Genomic DNA, 22,895 nt, shown 5'->3' on the forward strand with positions numbered 1-22,895 from the left:
TTAATTTATGATTTTGACCCCTAGAGCTACTGTATGTGTTGGCGGGGTAGAAGCCTGAACCAACTTCTCAAAAGGCGTAGCATTTTTAATTTTAACCTTTCCTTTTAATGCTCCATCATGCCAATGTATGAGTTGGGCATGTTGAAAGCTATGCATTGGCTTTAACTCATGCAGTGGTATTATTTCATTTATTGGTATTGGTCCTTTCTCATTTAATACCTCATACACTCTAATACATTTATTTTCTGTCCCAATTAGGAAATCTCCTGTTGTCATGCCTGGTAAAAACTGGGGATTTCCGGTTACTGGCATGAGTGGCCCATCTAAATTTATGATGTTCTTATGTTGTCTTCTTATTTGATCCCAATGTTTTAATATACCCCATGTTATCAATGGGTATTTATCATAGGCCTTACGGCTTAGCTTGGGTATCCATGGAAGCGTTGCCAAGATTGTTTTAACCTTAGCTTGTTCAATCTGCACCCAGTCCTTGTTGTGTTGATGATGTTGCCAGTCCATTATCCTGGCCATTGTTATGGCTTGAGAGTATGTTCTAATATCTGGGAGTCCTATTCCTCCTCTTGCTTTTGGTCTCACCAAGATTGTTCTCGAGACTCTGCTAGATCTTCTTCCTCCTATACATAGAAGCCTGGGAAGTATATTCATTTTAACTACACTTGCTTTTCCGAACCAGGAAAACTGCAATTTTCCCCAGTCTTCTAAGTTGTTCTTTATTTGTTGCAACATCCTATTGTGATTTAAAGCATACATATCCACCGCCTTCTTAGGGACCAATACTCCCAGATACTTAATATATTTTTGTGACCATATGAAGGAGAAGTTCTTTTTTAGATCTGCCAATGTTTTAGGTTGTAAGGTTAATGCCATTGCTTCTGATTTGGTACTGTTAACCTTAAAGTTGCTGTACATCCCACATTTTTCAAATTCCGTCATTATTTCTGGTAGTGAAGTTAGTGGTTTAGTTATATATAGTAGCAGGTCATCTGCGTAACTTGCTGTTTTATATTCTGCTCATGTTTGAGGTATTCCTCTGATGTTAGGGTTCCCTCTTATTGCATTGGATAAATGTTCCATTGGCATCACATATAATAACGGCGAAAGTGGGCACCCCTGTCTAGTCCCATTTCTAATTTGGAATTATTCTGATAAAATCCCATTAATTTTAAGCCTGGCTGATGGATTTTTATACAGAAACATTAACCTTGCAAGAGCTATATTTCCCATGCCTATCTGCAAAAAAGCATATTTTGTAAAATATTTTTTTCTTCCAAATCATACATAAAAATATTAGCATAATAGTTTGTGTATGTCATTTTGTAATATCTTCCATTTTGTACCGATGCACTTTTTACCTTTTTGGAATATTAAATATAATATGTAATACATTTTGTCCTTCTTGCTCTAACAAACCCATAGCCTGAAAGATAGCATGTAGCTGTGACTGTACCTTAGGGGCAAATTTACTACAGTTTAAATGATAAATTTGAACTGGAATTTGAATTTTCAAGTAATTTTTTAGGTCAAAACTCACAATTTAGAGTTTAAAATCACCAACTTAAATTTGAATTAAAAATTGAAATCTGAGATATATCATCCCCCTATCCTGGAACTCAAATTTGATAGATTGCATAAACCTGAATGAGTCAATCACCTAAAACCTGGCGAGTTTATGTAGAAGTGAAAGGTAGAGTTCCCTGGAACCGTTTGAAGAGGTTAACAACCTGCTTGATCTTCAAGTTTTTTTTGAGGGTTTTGGCCGTAAACAGGAATGAAGAACTTAAAGGGATACTGTCATGGGAAAAACATTTTTTTCAAAATAAATCAGTTAACAGAGCTGCTCCAGCAGAATTCTGCACTGAAATCCATTTCTCAAAAGAGCGAACAGATTTTTTAATATTCAATTTTGAAATCTGACATGGGGCTAGACATATTGTCAACTTCCCAGCTGCCCCAAGTCATGTGACTTGTGCTCTGATAAACTTCAATCACTCTTTACTGTTGTACTGCAAGTTAGAGTGATATCACCCCCCTCCCTTTTCCCCCCCAGCAGCCAAACAAAAGAACAATGGGAAGGTAACCAGATAACAGCTCCCTAACACAAGATAACAGCTGCCTGGTAGATCTAAGAACAACACTCAATAGTAAAAACCCATGTCCCACTGAGACACATTCAGTTACATTTAGAAGGAAAAACAGCAGCCTGCCAGAAAGCATTTCGCTCCTAAAGTGCAGGCAAAGTCACATGACTGGGGGCAGCTGGGAAATTGACAAAATGTCTAGCCCCATGACAGATTTCAAAATTGAATATAAAAAAATCTGTTTGCTCTTTTGAGATATGGATTTCAGTGCAGAATTCTGCTGGAGTAGCACTATTAACTGATGCGTTTTGAAAAAAACATGTTTTCCGATGACAGGTGGAGTGCTGGGTGAATTAGTGGAAGTTCAATGTCTGACTGCTGTGAAACTGCATCTGAGATCCAGTTAAGTCAAAGTCCAACCCAAAGACCTATTCACCCTATACCGCAGAGACATCTTTATGAAAAGATCACTTGGCACTGATCAGAGACACTCAAACATTTCACTACAACAATTTATTTAAAAACAAAGAAGTCGATGCTGCAGGCAAGTAATACTTTGAGGAAGACACAGTGGCTGTGTTCAGACATCAGTTGACTGAGGGGATAGTTGTCTAGATACAAGACCAATTAATTGGAATATTAAGGGTATGTTTCAATGTTCATGCTGCTTAGTTTTGAAAACTCTGAGATGCAGGGACCTGCTGCTAAAGAGTATCCTTTTAGTTCATGTTATGCCTTTTAATTGAAACTCCTTCAGCAATTATCTTTAATTATCTCTTCAGCCCTCCCCAGTCATTATTAGACATTACCCATGTAACACTAAATATACATACTCCTTTCTTGTTTTTAGGAGAATTTTCTTTTTTTTATAGAGATTGGCATTCTAATAGAGTGCTCAACAACTGAAATCCACTCCTCCTTTACACAACATATTATTTTTTCTCGCAGATTGCCTTATACTCATGGGTGCAAAAGATATCATTCCATTTTTTCTCACACATGTGAACACAATCTTCACTTCCAACTGCGTTATTTGGCTCCCCCTCCATCCAAAATCTGCAGAAGAATTGCAGACTGTTAAACTGGGAATTGCATGTTTAGGTGCTGCACAAATATTGATGTTACGAATCACGTTGTCCCATTTCAATAGGACACTGGCAAAAAGCAGGTAGATATAGTAAAAAATCAGCACTTGTGGAGTTTAAAGAGACCAGATAGAAGAAGAAATTATATGTAATATTTCAGTTACTTTAAAGGGGACCATACACCCACTTTTTTCAAAATGACTTCAATGAATTTGCTTAACTTACTTTCTACCTATTGCTTTCATTAGGAAATATCAATGGTGTTTATTATTTCCTGCATTAAAAAGGGCAAAATTTGAAGATAAAACTAAAGGGATATTTTACTGGTCTGGTCCTAATGAGCAAAGTAAAAACAGTTATACACAGTTAGGTCCATAAATCTTTGGACAGAGACAACTTTTTTCTAATTTTGGTTCTGTACATTACCACAATGACTTTTAAATGAAACAACTCAGATGCAGGTGAACTGCAGACTTTCAGCTTTAATTCAGTGGGTTGAACAAAAAGATTGCATAAAAATGTGAATCACTTCATTTCAGGGGCTCAAAAGTAATTGGACAATTGATTTAAAGACAGGTGTGGGCAATTCCTTTGTTATGTCATTATCAATGAAGCAGATAAAAGGGGGGGAGGTTCTTGTATGTGGAAGATTTTGCTATGAACAGACAACATGCGGTCAAAGGAGCTCTCCATGCAGGTGAAACAAGCCATCCTTAAGCTGCAAAAACAGAAAAAACCCATCTGAGAAATAGCTACAATATTAAGAGTAGCAAAATCTACAGTTTGGTACATCTGGAGAAAGAAAGAAAACACTGGTGAACTCAGCAACGCAAAAAAACCTGGACATCCACGGAAGACAACAGTGGTGGATGATCGCAGAATCATTTCCATGGTGAAGAGAAACCCCTTCACGACAGTGAACGACACTCTCCAGGAGGTAGGTGTATCTATATCCAAGTCTACCATAAAGAGAAGACTGCATGAAAGTAAATACAGAGGGTGCACTGCAAGGTACAAGCCACTCATAAGCATCAAGAAGAGAAAGGCTAGATTGGTCTTTACTAATACTCATCTAAAAAAGCCAGCACAGTTCTTGAAAAACATTCTTTAGACAGATGAAACAAAGATCAACTTCTACCAGAATGATGGCAAGAAAAAAGTATGGAGAAGGCGTGGAACAGCTCATGATCCAAATCATAGCACATGATGTATAAAACATTTGGGAGGCAGTGTGATGGCTTGGGTGTGCATGGCTGCCAGTGGCACTGGGACACTAGTGTTTATCCATGATGTGACACAGGACAGAAACAGCCGAATTCTGAGGTGTTCAGAGACACTGTCTGCTCAAATCCAGCTAAATGCAGTCACATTGATTGGGAGGTGTTTCATAATACAGATGGGCAATGACCCAAAACACACAGCCAAAGCAACCCAGGAGCAAAGAAGTGGAATATTCTTGAATGTCCAAGTCACCTGATCTGAAGCCAATTGAGCTGCATTTCACTTGTTGAAGACTAAACTTCAGACAGAAAGGCCCACAAACAAACAGCAACTGAAAGCCGCTGCAGTAAAGGCCTGGCAGAGCTTTAAAAAGGAGGAAACCCAGAATCTGGTGATGTCCATGAGTTCAAGACTTCAGGCTGTCATTGCCAGCAAAGGGTTTTCAACCAAGTATTAGAAATGAACATTTTATTTTCAGTTTTCTAATTTGTCCTATTGCTTTTCAGCCCCTGAAATGAAGTGATTGTGTTATAAAAAAGGCTTTAGTTCCTCATATTTTTATGCAATCTTTTTGTTCAACCCACTGAATTAAAGCTGAAAGTCTGCAGTTCAACTGCATCTGAGTTGTTTCATTTAAAATTTTAAAATTCATCGTTGTAATGTACAGAACCAAATTAGAAAAAAAGTTGTCTCTGTCCAAAGATTTATGGACCTAACTGTATCTACATTATACAGAGGCTTCTCGGATATATTGTTACATTCTATAGTTATTGCTTCACTTTGATTTTTAATTGACTCTCAATAAAACTTTATGGAAAACGTCAGATTCTTCAACTTACCGCTTTGGTGGATAATAGTATGTCCCATCCACCCATCTCCACTCATCCTTGTTATTCTTATCCCTTTTGAGGCCAATCCAAAAATATGAGCTGTCAGTAATACTTTCAAGGAAGTTCTAGGGAAGCAGAAGACTCCTCTCATTACAACACACAGGTAACTTTCTGTCTATCAAAATTGTTGTCTAAAAGAATCACTGCTCTAATATATATATATATATAAGCATAAAATATATATTATAATGCCTCAAATATAAATATGTAAATATTAAAACAATTGTTAGTCATAGATGAAATTTAGTCCTAAGGGGGAAGGTACATCATTTATACATAGAGCACCTTGCTCTTTTTATTACAGGTATGGGATCCATTATACAGAAACCCATAATCCAGAAATCTTAAAATTACAGAAAGGTCTTCTCCCATAGACTCCATTCCAACTAAGATATAATTAATCCCTATTAGAAGCAAATCAGCCTATTGGGTTTATTTAAAGTTTACATGATTTTCTGGTAGCCTTAAGTTATGTAGATCCAAATTAGGGAAAGATTTGCTATCCAGAACACCCCAGATCCCAAACTTTCTAAATAACCGGTCCCATACCTGTTAAGTGTTTCTTATGTCTCCAGTAACTCTCTCCATGCCATAGCATTTTAGACCATTTTGGTTGTGATCATGGTCCAGTACTTGATATATATTATAACTGAAGGGCATTTTTGCAGGGCAAAATTTATTTTGGATATTTTCATATTTATATTGAAGGAATATTAATGCTTTATTTGTGCTTTTAATTACTAACTTCATTAGAGACTTTTTAGACATCAATTTTGATTAAAATAAAGACTTTTATAGGAATTTAACATCAACAGGTACTTTTGGTTAAAAAAACATGGGGTTCTCCTGGTGCATTGGTTCTGCATATCTTGGGGCCCCACCTAATTTGTTATTCAATGTTACCACAAATCATTCATTGGATATGCAGTGCAACAAGCATTTTTAGAGACAAACTTCACATCTAGGAGAAGGTCAACAACTACTTTTGTTTTAGAAAACATCAGTTTTCCCTCACACAATGGCTCCCATTGGATCTGATTAGATTTCAGTATTTCATAGGGGGTTATAAATGCTCCAAAACATGTACATAAACATGTGAGCCCAATACATTAGATGGTCTTGGTGTTTTCATACTTCAATGAAGCCTCATTTTTTTATGAGATTAAAACCAATCAATTTTTTTCACGAATCTCTAAATAAACATGCTTTTCCTATCGTTTTTAAAGCTCTAAAAAAATCAAGATTTATTAGGGTAGAACTAGATGGGCGTTTTTACATCTGATAGCTTCCGTTCAGATGCGATGAAGCGGCCGCGTCACGTTAGTTCCACTGAATCTAAGGTAAGTAATAGGAATGTCGGAGGTTGTCACTGCGTGCATCCGACACGACACAACTGTGGGATGCAGACGTATCGACAACATCCAGCATTTCTATTACTTACCTTAGATTTGGCGCATCCGATGTGACACCTGCGATTTGTTGCTCTGCGTCAGAACAGAACCTATTGGATGGAAAAACGCCCATGTAGTTCTACCCTTAAGTGTAAAAAGAACCACAAAAATCTTGAATAGAAAACTTCTCCAGGTAAAAGTTGTCGAGGTCCTATAGAAGTCAATGGGAGTTGCACCGATCCTATTGGACCTTTTTAAATCAGTTTGAACTTGAATGGATCACTACATAAATAACAATTCTGGTCTGGAAAATGTACTTTTATATATTGCCTCTCAATAAAAGCTCATAATCACAACAACTTAAATGCTTTTTGTTATTTTTGAAATATCATTACTTGTGGACACCTAGGGGGTTATTTATCAAAATTTGAAAATATTTATTTCTGAAATATTCTTTGACCAAATCCACACGGGTTATTTTCCGATACATTTTCCAGAAAACTTCCTGTGCAGGAAAAAACTCTAAAAATTTGTGAAAAATTCGGATCGTACAAATGTTTTGGATTTTCCACCCAAAAACTCAGATTTTTTTGATTTTTTCCCCAAAAACCACAAAATCTTTGGATTCTTACTTTTTCCATCCTTGGGGGTATAATAAATTATGAAAATGTTAGGTTTTTTTCACTAAAAATTCAGAATTTATAGACTTAACAACTTTAATTTTTCAGCATTCTGACTTTTATAAATTACCCTCCTAATTTTAGAATAACATTTTTGAACCTCACACTTTGCTTTAGAAACCCCAGGTCTGTAAACAACGTCTAGATATCCCTGTAGCCTTAAGTAGGTATAAGGCTTTATGCGGATCAATTTGTAGAAGTGGGCTCACAAGCAGCTTCCACCAGCGACAGACTAACCTGAAGGTGAAACAGGAAGAATGCACTGTGAAAAGAGGCCGGAGAGTCCGGATGAAGTAACAAGGGTGTGAAGGATGAGGTCAAACAGGTCCGGGTCAGAGGCAGGCAGCTCAGATTCGTAAACGGAGTCAGGCCGAGGTCAGATGCAGGCAGATTAGGTTCGTAGTCAATATCAGGCCGAGGTCGGGTGCAGGCAGAGTTCAAGCGAGTCAGGAATAGCTGGGTCAACAACAGGAGATCAAATATGCAACAGGAGATCAACATACGCGTGCCAAAACGTGCACGCGCATCAAGGCGCACGCTCGCGCACAGGGGTGCTTTCGCCGGCGACTGCGACCAACTACTTGCCTGCAGGGACGGACAGGGCCAGACATCCCTTCCACACAACGGTGACAGTGCCTCCCCCCAAGGAGCGGTCTCAGGACACGAAACGAACCTGGCTTTTCTGGATGAGCCCAATGAAACCTCCGAAGAAGACTGGGAGTATGGAGAATAGATGCGGGTTCCCAAGAGTTCTCTTCAATACCATACCCCTTCCATTTGACAAGATACTGGATTCGTTTACCTCGAAATCTTGAATCCAAAATTTTTTCCACTTCAAACTCCTCCTGACCATCAACCACAACCGCAGGAGGAGGAGGAATAGTCCGTTCTTGAAAGATGTTAGGAATCACAGGTTTAAGAAGAGCCATATGAAAAACAGGATGTATCTTCCATGAGCACGGTAGTTCAAGTTGAAATGTAACAGAATTAATCTGTTTAATAATGGAAAAAGGTCCCAGGTATTTCTGACCCAACTTCTTACTAGGGCAAGTTAGTTTCAAATTGACAGAAGATAACCATACCTTATCTCGAACTTTGAAATTTGGCCCCGGAGAACGTCTACGGTCCGCATAGTCTTTATAATCACGTTGTGCCTTGGCCATTGTCTCTTGTAGAGTTTTAAAATTTGAAGACAAGAAGGCAAGGCCGATCCTGGACTGCAGGAACAGGTACTTCAGGTACGGAAGCTGGAAAAATAGCCGGGTCAAGACCAAAATTTGCAAAAAATGGTGACTGTTGTATAGAAGATTGATGAGCATTATTATAGGCAAATTCTGCCAGAGGTAATAACGTTACCAAATCATCCTGAGCAAAGGATGAAAAACATTGTAGATACTGCTCAAGAGTCTGGTTAGTCCTCTCCGTCTGTCCATTAGACTGTGGATGAAAGGCAGAGGATAAAGAAACTTTAATCTGAAGCGCCTTACACAATGCTCTCCAAAATTGGCAAGTGAACTGAACACCACGGTCAGACACAATTTCATCAGGAACTCCATGTAGATGAATCACTTCTCTAATAAATGTTTCAGCAGTGACTGCAGCCGAAGGTAATTTATGTAATGATGAAAAATGTGCCATCTTGGTTAATCTGTCGACACAAACAAAAATCGTAGTCTGTCCTTGTGAAGGTGGTAACTCAGAAATAAATTCCACTGAAACGGATCCCCAAGGACGCATTGGGATAGGAAGAGGTTGGAGTAACCCCACTGGCTTGGAACATGGATTCTTGAATCTAGCACAAGTCTCGCATGATGATACAAATGCCGTGCAATCTTTGGCTAAAATTGGCCACCAAAAGAATCTTTTAGCTAAAATAATAGTCTTTTTAATACCAGGATGACCAGCAAGTTTTGAATCATGAACAGTTTTGAGAACATCGAGTCGAATCTCACTTGGTACAAAAATCTTTTCTCCAAAAAATAATAAATTAGACCTACGAGACAAGAAATATCGACCGGAAATAACATCAGGTACAGAAGATGATGTTTTTTTTAAACGATCCATTAAAGATTCTTGAAGGAGAGAGAAAAAATTACTTGATTTCAGAATTGTTTCAGAAGAGGAGTTTGGAGTTGGATCTGTAGAAAACATGCGAGAAAGGGCATCAGCTTTAACATTTTTACTACCTGGACGATAAGTAATGTGAAAACAGAATCTCATAAAAAACATTGCCCAACGAGCCTGTCTTGGTCTGAGACGTTTAGCGGAACGTAAATATTCAAGATTTCGATGATCTGTATATACGATGACTGGATGTTTAGCACCCTCAAGCAAAAAACTCCATTCCTCAAATGCGAGTTTAATCGCCAACAGTTCTCTGTCAGAGACATTATAGTTTTGTTCCGCTTTATTCAATTTCCTAGAAAAAAAAGCAACAGGATGTAGCTCCTCCTTAACTGTAGTTCTTTGAGACAAAATGGCTCCCACTGCAGATTCTGATGCATCTACCTTCACCACAAAAGGTAGAGTTGGATCAGGATGACACAAAATAGGGGCAGAAGTAAAAGTCTTCTTCAGAGTAGTAAAAGCTACTTGTGCTTCGTCAGTCCAAAAAAATTTTTTATTGGAACAAGTAAGTTTAGTAATAGGAAGAATAATCTGAGAACATTTTTTGATAAATTTCCTATAAAAATTAGAAAATCCTATAAAACTCTGAACAGATCGGCGATAAGTAAGGACTGGCCAGTCCAGAATGGCAGAGACCTTCTTGTGATCCATTTGAATTCCTTTAGACGAGATGATGAAACCCAAAAATTCCACAGATTCTCTTTCAAATTCACACTTCTCTAATTTCACGTACAGACGATGGGTTCTGAGACGATTGAAAACTTTTTTCATATGGATTCGATGCTCCTGAAGTGACTGTGAAAAAATAAGAATATCATCCAAATAAACAATTGCAAAAATATCAAGAAAGTCCCGTAAAACATTATTTGCAAAATGCTGAAATGTTGCGGGCGCATTGCAAAGCCCGAATGGCATAACCATATATTCGAAATGCCCATATCAGGTACGAAAAGCAGTCTTCCACTCATCTCCCTTGCGGATCCTCACTAAATTATAGGCTCCTCGCAGATCAAGTTTTGAAAAAATCTTTGTGCCTCGAAGCTGTTGCACAAGTTCGGAACAAGAGGAAGCGGATATCGATTTTTAATGGTTATTTTGTTCAATTCCCTGTAATCAATACATGGCCTTAACGAACCATCCTTCTTCCCCACAAAAAAAATACCAGCTCCTGCTGGGGATGTAGAATATCGTATGAACCCTTTGGCTAGGTTCTCGTCCACATAATCTTTAAGAGTCTTTAATTCTGGTTCAGATAGCGGATAAATATGTCCAAAGGGTACTTGACAGAATAAAAAGTTATTTTTCCGGAAACCCAATCAATAACAGGGTTATGCTTACGAAGCCAAGGAAGACCTAAGATGACTGCAAATAATGGAGAAGCAACTACATAAAAACTCAATTGCTCAAAGTGAATTTTATTCAAACAAGTGATCAGGGAAATAGTCTCTTGAGCTGATTGTAGAACCGTCCGCAACTCTAATAAAGACAGGACTCTCTTTTGACAGAAGAGGAATGTGAAGATTATCCACTACTTGAGAGTCAATAAAGCACCCACTTGCACCAGAATCAACAAGGGCTGGAAGATTCACCTATTCCTCTCCCCACTGTTAAAAAAGGGATACAATCAGTAAAGGAGAATAACTTAACGACTTAGTAACGGAAAAGGAAGTTCTTTTACTTGAGGAAGCTGGACGAATAGGGCAGGTTCGTAGAAGATGTCCTGCTTGCCCACAATAAAGGCATAAGTTAAGCCTTCGTCTTCTCAATCTCTCCTCAGTCGAAAGAGTAGGTCTGATAGCCCCAATTTGCATTGGCTCAGAGTCAGGAAGCACAGGAACGTTTCTCACTGGAGGAGGAGCTCTGGGAGTGACCCAAAAAGGAGAGGTTTCAGCAACTCTTTCAGTTTTCCTTTCGCACAATTTTATGTCCAATTGTACGGCCAGAAGAATCAACTCCTCCAGAGAGCCAGGAATTCCCACACGGGCAACCTCATCTTTTAAACCTATGGATAATCCCAAACGAAATTGATGTTTGAGTGCAGCATCATTCCACTCAGTCTCCACAGCAAGTTCCCGAAACTCCATAGCATAGTCCTCTACAGGCCGTCGGCCCTGAGTGAGAGCTCTTAATGCAGCTTCAGCAGTTTCAGTATGATGTGGATCGTCATAAATAACAGCCATAGCTGAAAAGAAGGTTTCCACAGATGAGAGTGCAAGGTTTTGTTGATCCATAAGACGAAAGGCCCAGGACTGAGGTTGACCTTGAAGCAAGGAGATAATAAACCCCACTTTCACTTGTTCTGTCGGATAAGATAAGGGTTTTAACGTAAAAACAACTTGCAAGTATTAACAAAAAGTCTAAATTTCTTCCGGTCACCGGAAAATTTCTCTGGAAGAGATAGCTTGGGTTCAGCAGCAGCGGAAGAAGCAGAGATACTGGGTTGCTGTATGTTTATAACAGGAGGCGGTCCAGCAGCGGGTTGCACATTCTGCAGCTGGTCCTGGAGTTGGTTGTACCCTCCTTGTAGTTCTTGGACTGCTTGGGTGAGAGCAGCCAGTTGCTGTGTTATTTGGCTTAACACAGATTCCTCTACGTCTTGATCCATGGCTAGGTTATACTATAAGGCTTTATGCGGATCAATTTGTAGAAGTGGGCTCACAAGCAGCTTCCACCAGCGACAGACTAACCTGAAGGTGAAACAGGAAGAATGCGCTGTGAAAAGAGGAGTCAGGCCGAGGTCAGATGCAGGCAGATTAGGTTCGTAGTCAATATCAGGCTGAGGTCAGGTGCAGGCAGAGTCAGGAATAGCCGGGTCAACAACAGGAGATAGGCCTAGCGTGAACTCGCATGCGCAGAAACGCAGGGCGACGCAACTCAAGCGCGCCAAAACGTGCGCGCGACAATGCACACGCGCATCAAGGCGCACGCTCGCCGGCGACTGCGACCAACTACTTGCCTGCAGGGATGGACAGGGCCAGACATCCCTTCCACACGACGGTGAGTAGCCTAACAGTAGGAGACAATTGCACCATTAATGTATGTTTCTGTAGGTTTTGTGTCTGTTACTTCCTAGTTATACAAATGTCAACCTGAGATACTCAAACAGCTTGGTATCACCTGGAAATGAAATATTTAAAACTGGGGGGAAGTTGTGGAAGTGCTCAAGAGAGTGTTTACTAAGGATTTAGAAACATATACTTTGTTCTGCAAAAAGAATATAAACATGGATCCTAGAGTTCATGAGAATCCATCACAGACATTTGGGAAACGGTTACTATATAGTTTAGTGCAGGGCTCATATTTCTAAAGATTTTTAAATATGTTATGTATCATTAACTCACAAAGAATATGAGGATAATCTATTCAAACTAGGACTCCTTAGGCTAACATAGTTTCCCACTTCAGCTCCATATTGCTGGCCTAGTTTGAGATCTTCTTCTTAAATGTATATTCAAGTAAATCCACTAGAGATCATAAACATGCCATAGAAGGTGGGTAACACAGACACCAGAGAATGAATAAACTGGGCACTGGAAAAAATAATGAGCTCTATTAAAGAAATCAAGATGAAGTGGGAGTTGGCAAGGTCCAAGCTTTGGTTCCATATTGTTCTTATTTGTAGAAATAATGTAGGGCTGGTAATAGTGCAATGTATTGTACAAGGTGGGTGGGGCCTGGATATCTATACTATAATATAATGAGATGTTTATAGTGAATGAAACCAGCTGTGTATATACAGTAAGTGCCTCACCTTTTTCCTGTCACTGTTGATAATAGCCAGATCACTGTTCATTGATTTACAAGTGGCCTGGGCATCGTCCCGATTTTTCTTAGTTGTAACAATATAATAACAGCTTCCATCAAATGCTTTCCAGTTAGAATCACATTTGGGTTTCTCTGGAAGGGAAAACACAGTTTGGGTCTGTAAAAATGAATTTATATGTTCCACCCAATGCCTGTGCTGCACTTATGTTCCACCATAGTCAGTTAGAATTCCCTGTTGCAATTCCATTTGGTTTCTCTGAATTATAAATCCTTTTGGTTTTTATATTGTGCTTGAATGAATAAGGAAGAGTTTACATAGTTATCTTTCCATTTAAATATATCCATAGAAATAAGTCATTGATACATGGGTTAAAATACACAAACAGGAGTTAAAGACTTTCACTGAACAAATCAATACAGTGAACCACAACATCAAGTTTACATGAGAAAATGTGCAAGATGACACACTGGCTTTTTTGGACTGTTTGGTAAGAGTCAGAGAGGGTGGAAAGCTGGAAATAGAGATCTACAGGAAATCTATCAACATAGACCAGTACCTGCTGTTTGACTCCCACCATCCACTAGATGACACACTGGGGGTCATCAAAACCCTACATCACAGAGCAGACAAGATCTCCACCAGCACAGAGGCTAAGTTGAAAGAGATGAAACATCTCAGAGGGGCCCTGAAGACATGTGGGTATCCAGATTGGGCTTTTGTGAAACAGGTGGAAAAAGAAGCAATAACACCAAGACTACCGGTGAAGGTGGAAAACAGGACAGGAGAAAGAACTTGGTCCTCCCATATAGCTTAATAAACACCACATCCCTATCTGCTTTAAACCCAGCACACACTAAGGCAGCAACTAGTTCAACCAAAAGACCCCATCTCAAAGCACAAGAAGAGTAACATTGTGTGTGCAGTGCAGTGAGGAATGATCTGATTTGTGTGTGGGGGAAACCAAACAACAGTTACACCAGTTTATGGCTCAGCACAGAAGAGTCAGCTCCTCTGGTCAGAATCTAGCCGTGTACCTACATCTAAAAGAAAACCTGAAGCATATATCAGCACCTCAACGTCTCGCAGTCTGTAGCTACGCTAAGGGGAACCTCCTAGCTAGCCGTATGGCAAGTCGGCAGACTCGTTCGGCACGCAGAAGGCGAGGAAAAACCCTTTCTCCCCCGCCATCCCGGACACGCCCAGTCTCTGACTTTTTGGAGAAGGCCCTGCGGCCTGCGTCATCACCGAAACTGAGCCCGATGGCGTCACCGAGCAGCCTATTCGGGAGCCAGGCATCAACTTCCTCAGAGCAGGGCGAGGCTTCCCTATCTTCGGATGAGGCCCAGAGGAAGGAATGGAATGATCGTATTGAAGATGCGGACAACAGATCCCGCCGTAATAACTTGAGGATCCGTGGGTTGCCTGAATCCATTGTGGATCTACAGCAATCGATTATGGATTTGCTGCAAGAACTCCTTCTGGCCCTGCCTGCTACGAGATTAGAGATGGATCGTGTACATCGGGCCCTGAGGCCTAGATGACCAGACGATCCACCACGAGACATAATCCTCAGATTACACTATCACCAAACCCAAGTGGCAGCTTTAGCAGCGGCGAGGAAGGTCGATAATTTGGTGTTCCGTACTCATCGCTACCAGATTTATATGGATCTTTCCCCGACTACCTTGCAAAAGCGGAGGAATATGGCACCCATCACCAAAGTACTTCAACTACGTAAGATACCTTATAGATGGCTATTTCCATTTCGACTGATGTTCTCTTACAATAATAAGCAGTATAACGCTACTTCCCCAGAGGAAGGTTTGGCTGTATTGGTGAAATTGGGCTTCTCCGACGCACCTGTAGAGGCTGTTTTGCCCTCAAGCAGTTCCCAGTGCAAGGTTCTCCCGATTTGGGAAAAGGTGAGATCCCATTCTCAGAGATTACGTTCCTCCATTACCTGAACTCTTCAACTTTCCACGGAGTCCTTTCTACGTGATGTGTTTGGGCACTTTATTTGCCTCATTTGGTCAGTTGGCCTTTTCCCCTTCTGCTTCAAGAGGCTTCAGTTTTTTTTTCTCTCTTATTTATTTATTTTTTTTCCTCTCCTTTTCTCCTTTTGCGGTTTTATGTTTTACAGCTGACACTGGACGGTTTACTGCTACACTAACTTGGTCTTTTTCCCAGGTTGGGTCAGTCGCCTGCTGACCTTTGCTGAGACCCACGATGTGACCACTGGGGTCTCCCTCCTACTGGGTGCTGATTTTGGACCTACATTTTTTGTTACTTGCAGGCTGGTTAATGCCTTCCCCCCTTGGAATAGAGTCCCCTAAGGGCTCCTGAGGTCCAGGAGTGCTTTTTGACGGTGACTCTCTGTTCCCCGGAAACAAACTAGTACTCTGGTTGAATTTTATATTATGTTGCTGACAAGTGAAATCCTTTTTCTATCTATCACATGGCTTACTATTACAAATGAGATTTTTGCTTTATATTCACTAATATTGAAAGGTAGTGGCTTATTATGGCAGAACACTGTTCCCCTTTTTTCACCATGGCTTGAGGGGGGCAATTATGGTATAGACGGATTGATAATTCATCATGGGGGTTAAAGTGCTTAGTTTGAATGTCCAAGGGTTTAATTCTCCTATGAAACGTACTAAAGCTTTTTCCTACTTCTCGTCCCTAGACGTAGACATTATCTGCCTACAGGAGACCCACTTCTCCCATTCTTCCTACCCCAAATATCTACATAAGAGGTACCCTACAGTACTATTAGCTACTAGTCCTAACAAAACAAAGGGGGTAGCAATTTGCTTCCACTCCAGACTGGCGGTTACGATTAATGATACAATTATTGATCCTGAAGGTCGATTCGTCATAGCCATGGTTAGCATTGGGGATGTTCCACTTACTATTGTGTCGTATTATACTCCGAATTTAGATCAGATTAAATTCCTGTCAAAGTTATTTGATACTTGTTCCCAAAATCAACAGGGACAACTAATTCTCTGTGGAGACTCTAACCTTGTTTGGAATCAGAATTTAGACCGTTTGGTAATTGGTAAGCCCCAGAGTGCTGGGAAATTCAGCAGAGATTCTGTTAAGTTTAAGAAACTCCTAGCATCGTAACGGCTGATAGACGCTTGGAGAGAATGTAACCCTGATACGCGACAATTTTCCCATTACTCTGCTCCTCACAAGCTATCCTCTCGTATCGACTATATTTTTCTCTCGCCTACACTACTGCCTGCACTCCTTACTGCCAAAATGTTTAATATAAACTGGTCAGATCATTGTCCTAATTGTATAACACTTTCACATATTTGGGAAAGTTCTAGCTTTGAGGCTTGGCTTCTGAATGAATCTTTATTGAGTATACCTGCTACAGTTACAATAATCAAAGAGTCCCTTGTTAATTACTTTCGGGAGAACCTTCATACAGTTCCTTCTGCTGTTACTATTTGGGAAGCCCACAAAACGGTTATCAGGGGTGTCTTTATACAACAGGGCTCTAGGGCCAAAAATGCTAGAGTGGCGGCTATTAATTCCCTGACTCAGAAACTAGATAACTTGGTGGAGGCACAGAATGATTCCCCTGAACTAGATTATTCTACTCAAATCTCCCAACTTCAAAAGGAACTGGACATGCTGTTAACAACTTATGCTGAGAAAAAGTTGAGATGGGCTAAACATAAACTTTACGGCAACCTAGACAAGCAGGGACGGATGTTGGCTCGAAAACTGAATGAGAGATGTAAACCTCCCACTGTCCACAGGATTAGAACATCTCAGGGCTCCTTGTCAGGTAACCCCAGTAAAATAGCAAACCAATTTGCCCAATTCTATGAAACCCTTTATGCAGCTCCAGTATCCGTGCCTAAATCGGCGTTCGATAAGTTTTTCTCTACGATTAGCCTTCCCGAATTGTCCCCTGATCAGGCTCAGCTTATTGACTGAGATATCTCTTTAGAAGAGGTTTCTCTTGCTATAAAAACCTTAGCATCTGGTAAAACTCCGGGGCTTGATGGCTTATCAAATTTATATTATAAGAAATTTGCTGAACAATTGGGGCCCCACCTCACCTCTATGTTGAACGCATTGAAAAATGGAGAGTCCTTACACCATGAAACGCTCAAAGCTAAGATTTCGGCTATCCCTAAACCCGACACTGATCTATCTGAATGTAAGAACTATCGGCCCATTTCAGTGTTAAACACGGATGTGAAGTTGTTGGGGAAAATTCTTGCTCAACGCATTAAAGCTTTTTCCCTCAAGTGATACACAAAGATCAGGTCGGCTTTGTTCCTGGACGCCAAGCCTCAGACGCTATTAGATGTCTTTTGTTGTTAATGGAACACTCTAAAAACTGTAAACTTAAAGCTATGTTATTGAAGTTGGACGTTTGTAAAACGTTTGACTCCCTAAACTGGAGTTATCTGTATTATACTTTGGGTAAGTGGGGTTTTGGTGAGGGGTTTCTGCAATGGATCCACTCACTTTACTGTAATCCCACTGCGATAGTTGGTATGTTTGGTTTCTCCTCCCACACATTTTCAATTCGTAGGGGCACCAGACAGGGGTGCCCATTATCCCCGATCTTGTTCTGATATTTTTGGGATAGCCGTTGCCGGTACCCATCATAAAGTGAGCCTTTTTGCAGATGATTTGACACTTATCCTCTCCAAACCCCTAACATCCCTTCCTAACCTGTATAGATTAATGGACATATTTGGGACCTTATCAGGGCTTAAGGTTAATCATAATAAGACAGAGGCTTTAAATCTATCCCTCTCTCACCAGGAAGTTAAATTACTGCAGATGAACTTTGACTTTGTGTGGCAAATTCACTATATTACTATTTTAGGGGTCAAACTTACTAACTCCTATGAGTCCATGTATAAATTTAATTATTTACCGATGTACAAATCCTTGGGTGCCTTGCTGGAGAAATGGGCACATCACCACCTGTCTTGGATAGGGCGTATCAACTCGATAAAGATGTCTATACTTCCTAAGCTTTTATACCTGTTCCGAACCCTCCCTGTTACAGAACCATTATCTGATCTTGCTGGGTTTAGCTCCAAGATTTTGCGATTTGTTTGGGCTGGTAAATTCTCACGCATTAGCAAAACGAATATGATGTTGCCTAAGGATAAAGGAGGGTTGGGTTTTCCTAATTTCTCGTTGTACTATAAGGCGGCCCAATTAGCTCAAATAGTGACCTTACATACGATTGCTGATAGCCCTCATTGGGTCCAACAAGAAGCTCTTTTTTGTAAGCCTTACTCTCCTTCGGCTTTAATCTGGTGCCCCACCAAACTTAGACCTAAATTAGGTATCGTATGCTTATTACATACTATTAGGCTTTGGGATAGTGTTCGGTTCTGGTTTCAGTTGCAATCCCCATTGACTCCAGCAGCTCCTTTGTTAGGTAATCCGCTTTTTCCACCGGGCCTGCAACCTACTCTGTTTCAATGGTGGCAAGATCAGAACTTTTTGTATCAAGGGCAGCTCTTCTCCTTATTGGGGCCCTATACCCCTCAGAGCTTTTCCTAGAAATATAGTGTGCCACAGGCTGAAATCTATAGAGTAATCCAAGTGTTGCATTATGCTCAATCTTTATGGAGATCTTCAGGGGTGGTGAACAGTTCTCAGACCTTTTTTGAGCATTGGTGTTGTAAAGCGCCCAAATCGAGGGGTGTGATTTCAAAATTATACAATAACTTTTTTGTCCTGACTGACACCCGTCAGGTTTCATATACACAATTATAGCAAGAGGACATAGGCTGTCAAATAGGTTTAGACGACTGGGAAGTAATTTGGTCTAATATCAAGAAATCTTCAAGGAATTTCTCACTCCTAGAAACAAATTATAAGGTTTTACTTATAAGGTTTTACAAATTATAACGTTTTACTCCCCGCACGTATATCGCGATTTATACCTTCAGCTGATGATAGGTGTTTTAGGGGTTGTACCCATAAGGGCACTCACTATGTATCATATTTGGTGGCTATGTCCTTTAGTTCAAAGATTTTGGATAAGAATATATAATATGATTTATTCCATTTTTAATACACCTATTCCAAAACACCCTAGCACGGCCCTTTTATGTAAAAAACCTGATGCTCTCACATCACACCAATTCCAACTTTTCCTTCTGATAATGACGGCAGCAAAACAAACAATCGCAAAGGCTTGGAAAACCAAGCATATCTCTATCGAGGTCACGAAGGGTAAAATTGATTGGATAATGGTCCAGGAGAAAATGTCTAGCATCTTACTTGATACTCACCAGAAATACCTGTTGGTTTGGTCGCCTTGGATTGAATATAGATTTGGTACTAATTATCCGACTGCCTTTCTCAGCATTTGAATCGTTACCACTGTCTTATCTCACTTGTAACTATTTTTATAGGATTTTCGGAACTTGTCTGCTAGTTCAATGGTTAATTTGATTGTTAGTATTTTGCTTTCTATTCACCAACAGTGGATGTTCACAGTTTATCTATAAGCTATGCGTAAATTTGTGAGTATTTTGATGTACCTACACGTGGAGACTATATGGTATATTTGAAGACTCAATCTGTACTGTCTCTTAATGTGCTAATGTAAGCTATTGTCGACTTTGTTTATGTTATGTAAACTCAATAAAATATTGGAATATAAAAGAAAAAGGACACACGTTTGAAGACTGCCAAGTCCAGGTGCTAGACTGGGAGAGTGACTGGTTTAAAAGAGATGTTAAAGAAGCCATATATGTAAAAACTGAAAAACCAAGTCGGAATAGAGGCGGAGGGACATCTATTGTCTGACACATACAATGCTGCTTTGGCACCTCTCCCTGGAAGGTTTAATAACACATCAAAGCTCCAATCCTGCTAATACAATCAGCACCTAATTTAATGACATCATTGTGGATTATGATAAACAGATTATGCTGATTGGAGCAGTATTACAGAGGAAATATTCCCCCCAAAAAATCCTATTTACAAATTATTTTTAATTGAGAAAGCCAGTTGGATGACTGGTGAAACGTCATCAAGGAAAAAACACAGCAAGTCCAGTTGATATGACTTATTTCTATAGATATACTATGACCTGGATGAATGAGAATCTTCAAAAACATTTTTCCTTTTAAGTTCTCCATGGAGGAACATGTAAGCTCCAGGAAAGGAGTTGCTAAACAGAGAATAGTTTCATTGTTTAAAGAGTTTGGTAGCCAGATCTTCAAAGCTGGAGTATTCTGCAAGGAACAGGCAAGCCAGGTACTCTGATCCAGTAGTCCAGCTCACGTTTTGGAGGTCACATTCCACATGAAGTGATGCATTGAAGTCAATGGGCGTCAAAATAAATTTGACATGACCGAAAAAAATTTTATGCGCAACTATTTGGTCCAAATGTCAAAATTGACGCAAGCGACAATTATTTCTTGTTACCTATGTACATTTTCTTTGTTTCTGGAGGAAGATTAACAGGTGCTGAATTGCACAATACATTTTAAACTGGAAAATTAAAACAAAGCAAAGAGCTGATTTTATAGGCAAATGTTCTCGTGCAATTTAGCACTTATATTAGTAACTAAGCCTTGTGATGTTGCATATAATTGTTTGGGTAAATCTTTTTTTGTGATTCTTGTCAATGTGCAATTGATTGTTATATTGCTGATAATGCCAAATTGTAAAAAAAAAAAACACAAGTTCCATGCCTGATCTTTCCACTTTGATGAATAGGGTTATAATAAGTTTGAGAAACAGTATGTAATAGTAATAGTATAATAATAGTGTAGTAACAGTATATAGAATGAAATTATTTATAATGAAACATCAGTTTCTATAAAAAATACATGTACATTTCTGACTGATTTCAAACCTTTTAAAATGATAAATCTATCTATCTATCTATCTATCTATCTATCTATCTATCTATCTATCTATCAATCTATAAATTTCTATCTCTATCTATTTATCTATCTATCTCTATCTATCTATCTATCTATCTATCTATCTATCTATCTATCTATCTATCATCATCATCATCATCATCATCTAATTATCTATCATCTATCTATCTATCTATCTATCTATCTATCTATCTATCTATCTATCTATCTATCTATCTATCTATCTATCTATCATCATCATCATCATCATCTAATTATCTATCATCTATCTATCTATCTATCTATCTATCTATCTATCTATCTATCTATCTTCTATCTATCTATCGCTCGTGATTGGTAGAAATAAAGACTTGTTTATATTGCTTTCCATCTTTTATTTTTGACCAGTTTTCCAGAATGGAAGTTTAAAATATAATGCTCTCTGGTGTATCAGTCTGGCAGCTCAGTAATTCAGGTGCAGATTCTGAACGGTTACAATTTGCTCCATTACTTGATACATTGCTCAGAAAATAGTAAATTGACAAAAGTCTTTATTTCTGGACAATTAAAAATGAGAATAAGTCCAAACCAGCTGTTTCCTGGTCAAGCAAAGTCCTCATTTAAAAAGATTGGATAAATGGAATAGCAAGCGTTATTTTTCTAGTGAACTAACTGAAACCAACAGAACTGAAAAATGTGTTGGAAGGGGAACAACTCCTTTAGTAGAAATAATTGCAAGAACAATGATACTTCTTGGAAAACAATAGAAGAGCAAAAAAATGTTTTCTGTCTTTCTCTTGCTGAATTATGGATTTATATTCTGGAATTACCGATACTGATCTGATTGTTATATTGCTGATAATGGCAAATTGTAAAAAAAAAAAACCACAAGTTCCATGCCTGATCTTTCCACTTTGATGAATAGGGTTATAATAAGTTTGAGAAACAGTATGTAATAGTATAATAATAGTGTAGTAACAGTATATAGAATTAAATTATTTATAATGAAACATCAGTTTCTATAAAAAATACCTGTACATTTCTGACTGATTTCAAACCTTTGAAAATGATAAATCTATCTATCTATCTATCTATCTATCTATCAATCTATCTATCTATGTGCACTTTATGGCCAAAAGTATCCCGACACCTGCCTGTCCACCATCTCTTTCTCAAACCAATGAGATTAATATGAAGTTGATTCTCACTTTGCTGCTATAACAGTCCCTTTTTCTTCTAGGAGGCTTTCCACTAGATGTTGTAACATTGCTTTTGGAATTTGCTTCTATTCAGTCTGGGCACTGATTTGGGGATCAGGCCTGGCTTGCAGCAGACATTCCTCAGGTATTCAGTTGGGTTGAGGTCATACTATAAATCCATTTTCAGTGCTAATTTTCCCATGATAACATGAATTCATTTTTAGCTCATGATGCCTTGCCTAACAGACCAGACCAGGAGCCAGGGGTCAAACCCAACAAACAATTTCTTACACCTAGCTACATTTTTTTATCCCTTGGACAATATTCCACAACACTACCCACATTACATTACTTTTGTCATGCAGTTAGTTACCATTTTGTATTGTCTGTAAGATGTCCTGTTTAGTACTGCGCATAGACTCTGATATACGGGAATCTGAAAAGAAGAGATGTCATTGCTAAAACCATTCATTTACAGACCATCATAATCTTCCCCTTAGTTTTGCACATGAAAATAATATGGCTCTTTTACTATGAAATCATGGAAAAGCATTGCA

General features: G+C 39.1%; 1 protein-coding gene across 3 annotated transcripts in view; it reads right to left on the reverse strand.

Annotated features, from left to right (window-relative positions):
- Positions 1–2,597: 2,597 nt before the first annotated feature.
- Positions 2,598–22,895, reverse strand: part of LOC121401619 (hepatic lectin-like) — a 50,137-nt gene continuing 29,839 nt past the window's right edge. For all 3 annotated transcript variants that reach the window (XM_041587166.1, XM_041587165.1, XM_041587164.1), the window contains 4 exons: positions 22,712–22,774; positions 13,245–13,390; positions 5,245–5,360; positions 2,598–3,155 (listed from right to left, as the gene is read on the reverse strand). In XM_041587166.1, coding sequence (XP_041443100.1) covers positions 3,032–3,155; positions 5,245–5,360; positions 13,245–13,390; positions 22,712–22,774 — 449 coding nt within the window. In that variant the 3' untranslated portion in view covers positions 2,598–3,031. The remainder of the gene's footprint in view (positions 3,156–5,244; positions 5,361–13,244; positions 13,391–22,711; positions 22,775–22,895) is intronic.

Source organism: Xenopus laevis, chromosome 3L, assembly GCF_017654675.1.
Source record: "Xenopus laevis strain J_2021 chromosome 3L, Xenopus_laevis_v10.1, whole genome shotgun sequence".
NCBI classification, from domain to species: domain Eukaryota; kingdom Metazoa; phylum Chordata; class Amphibia; order Anura; family Pipidae; genus Xenopus; species Xenopus laevis.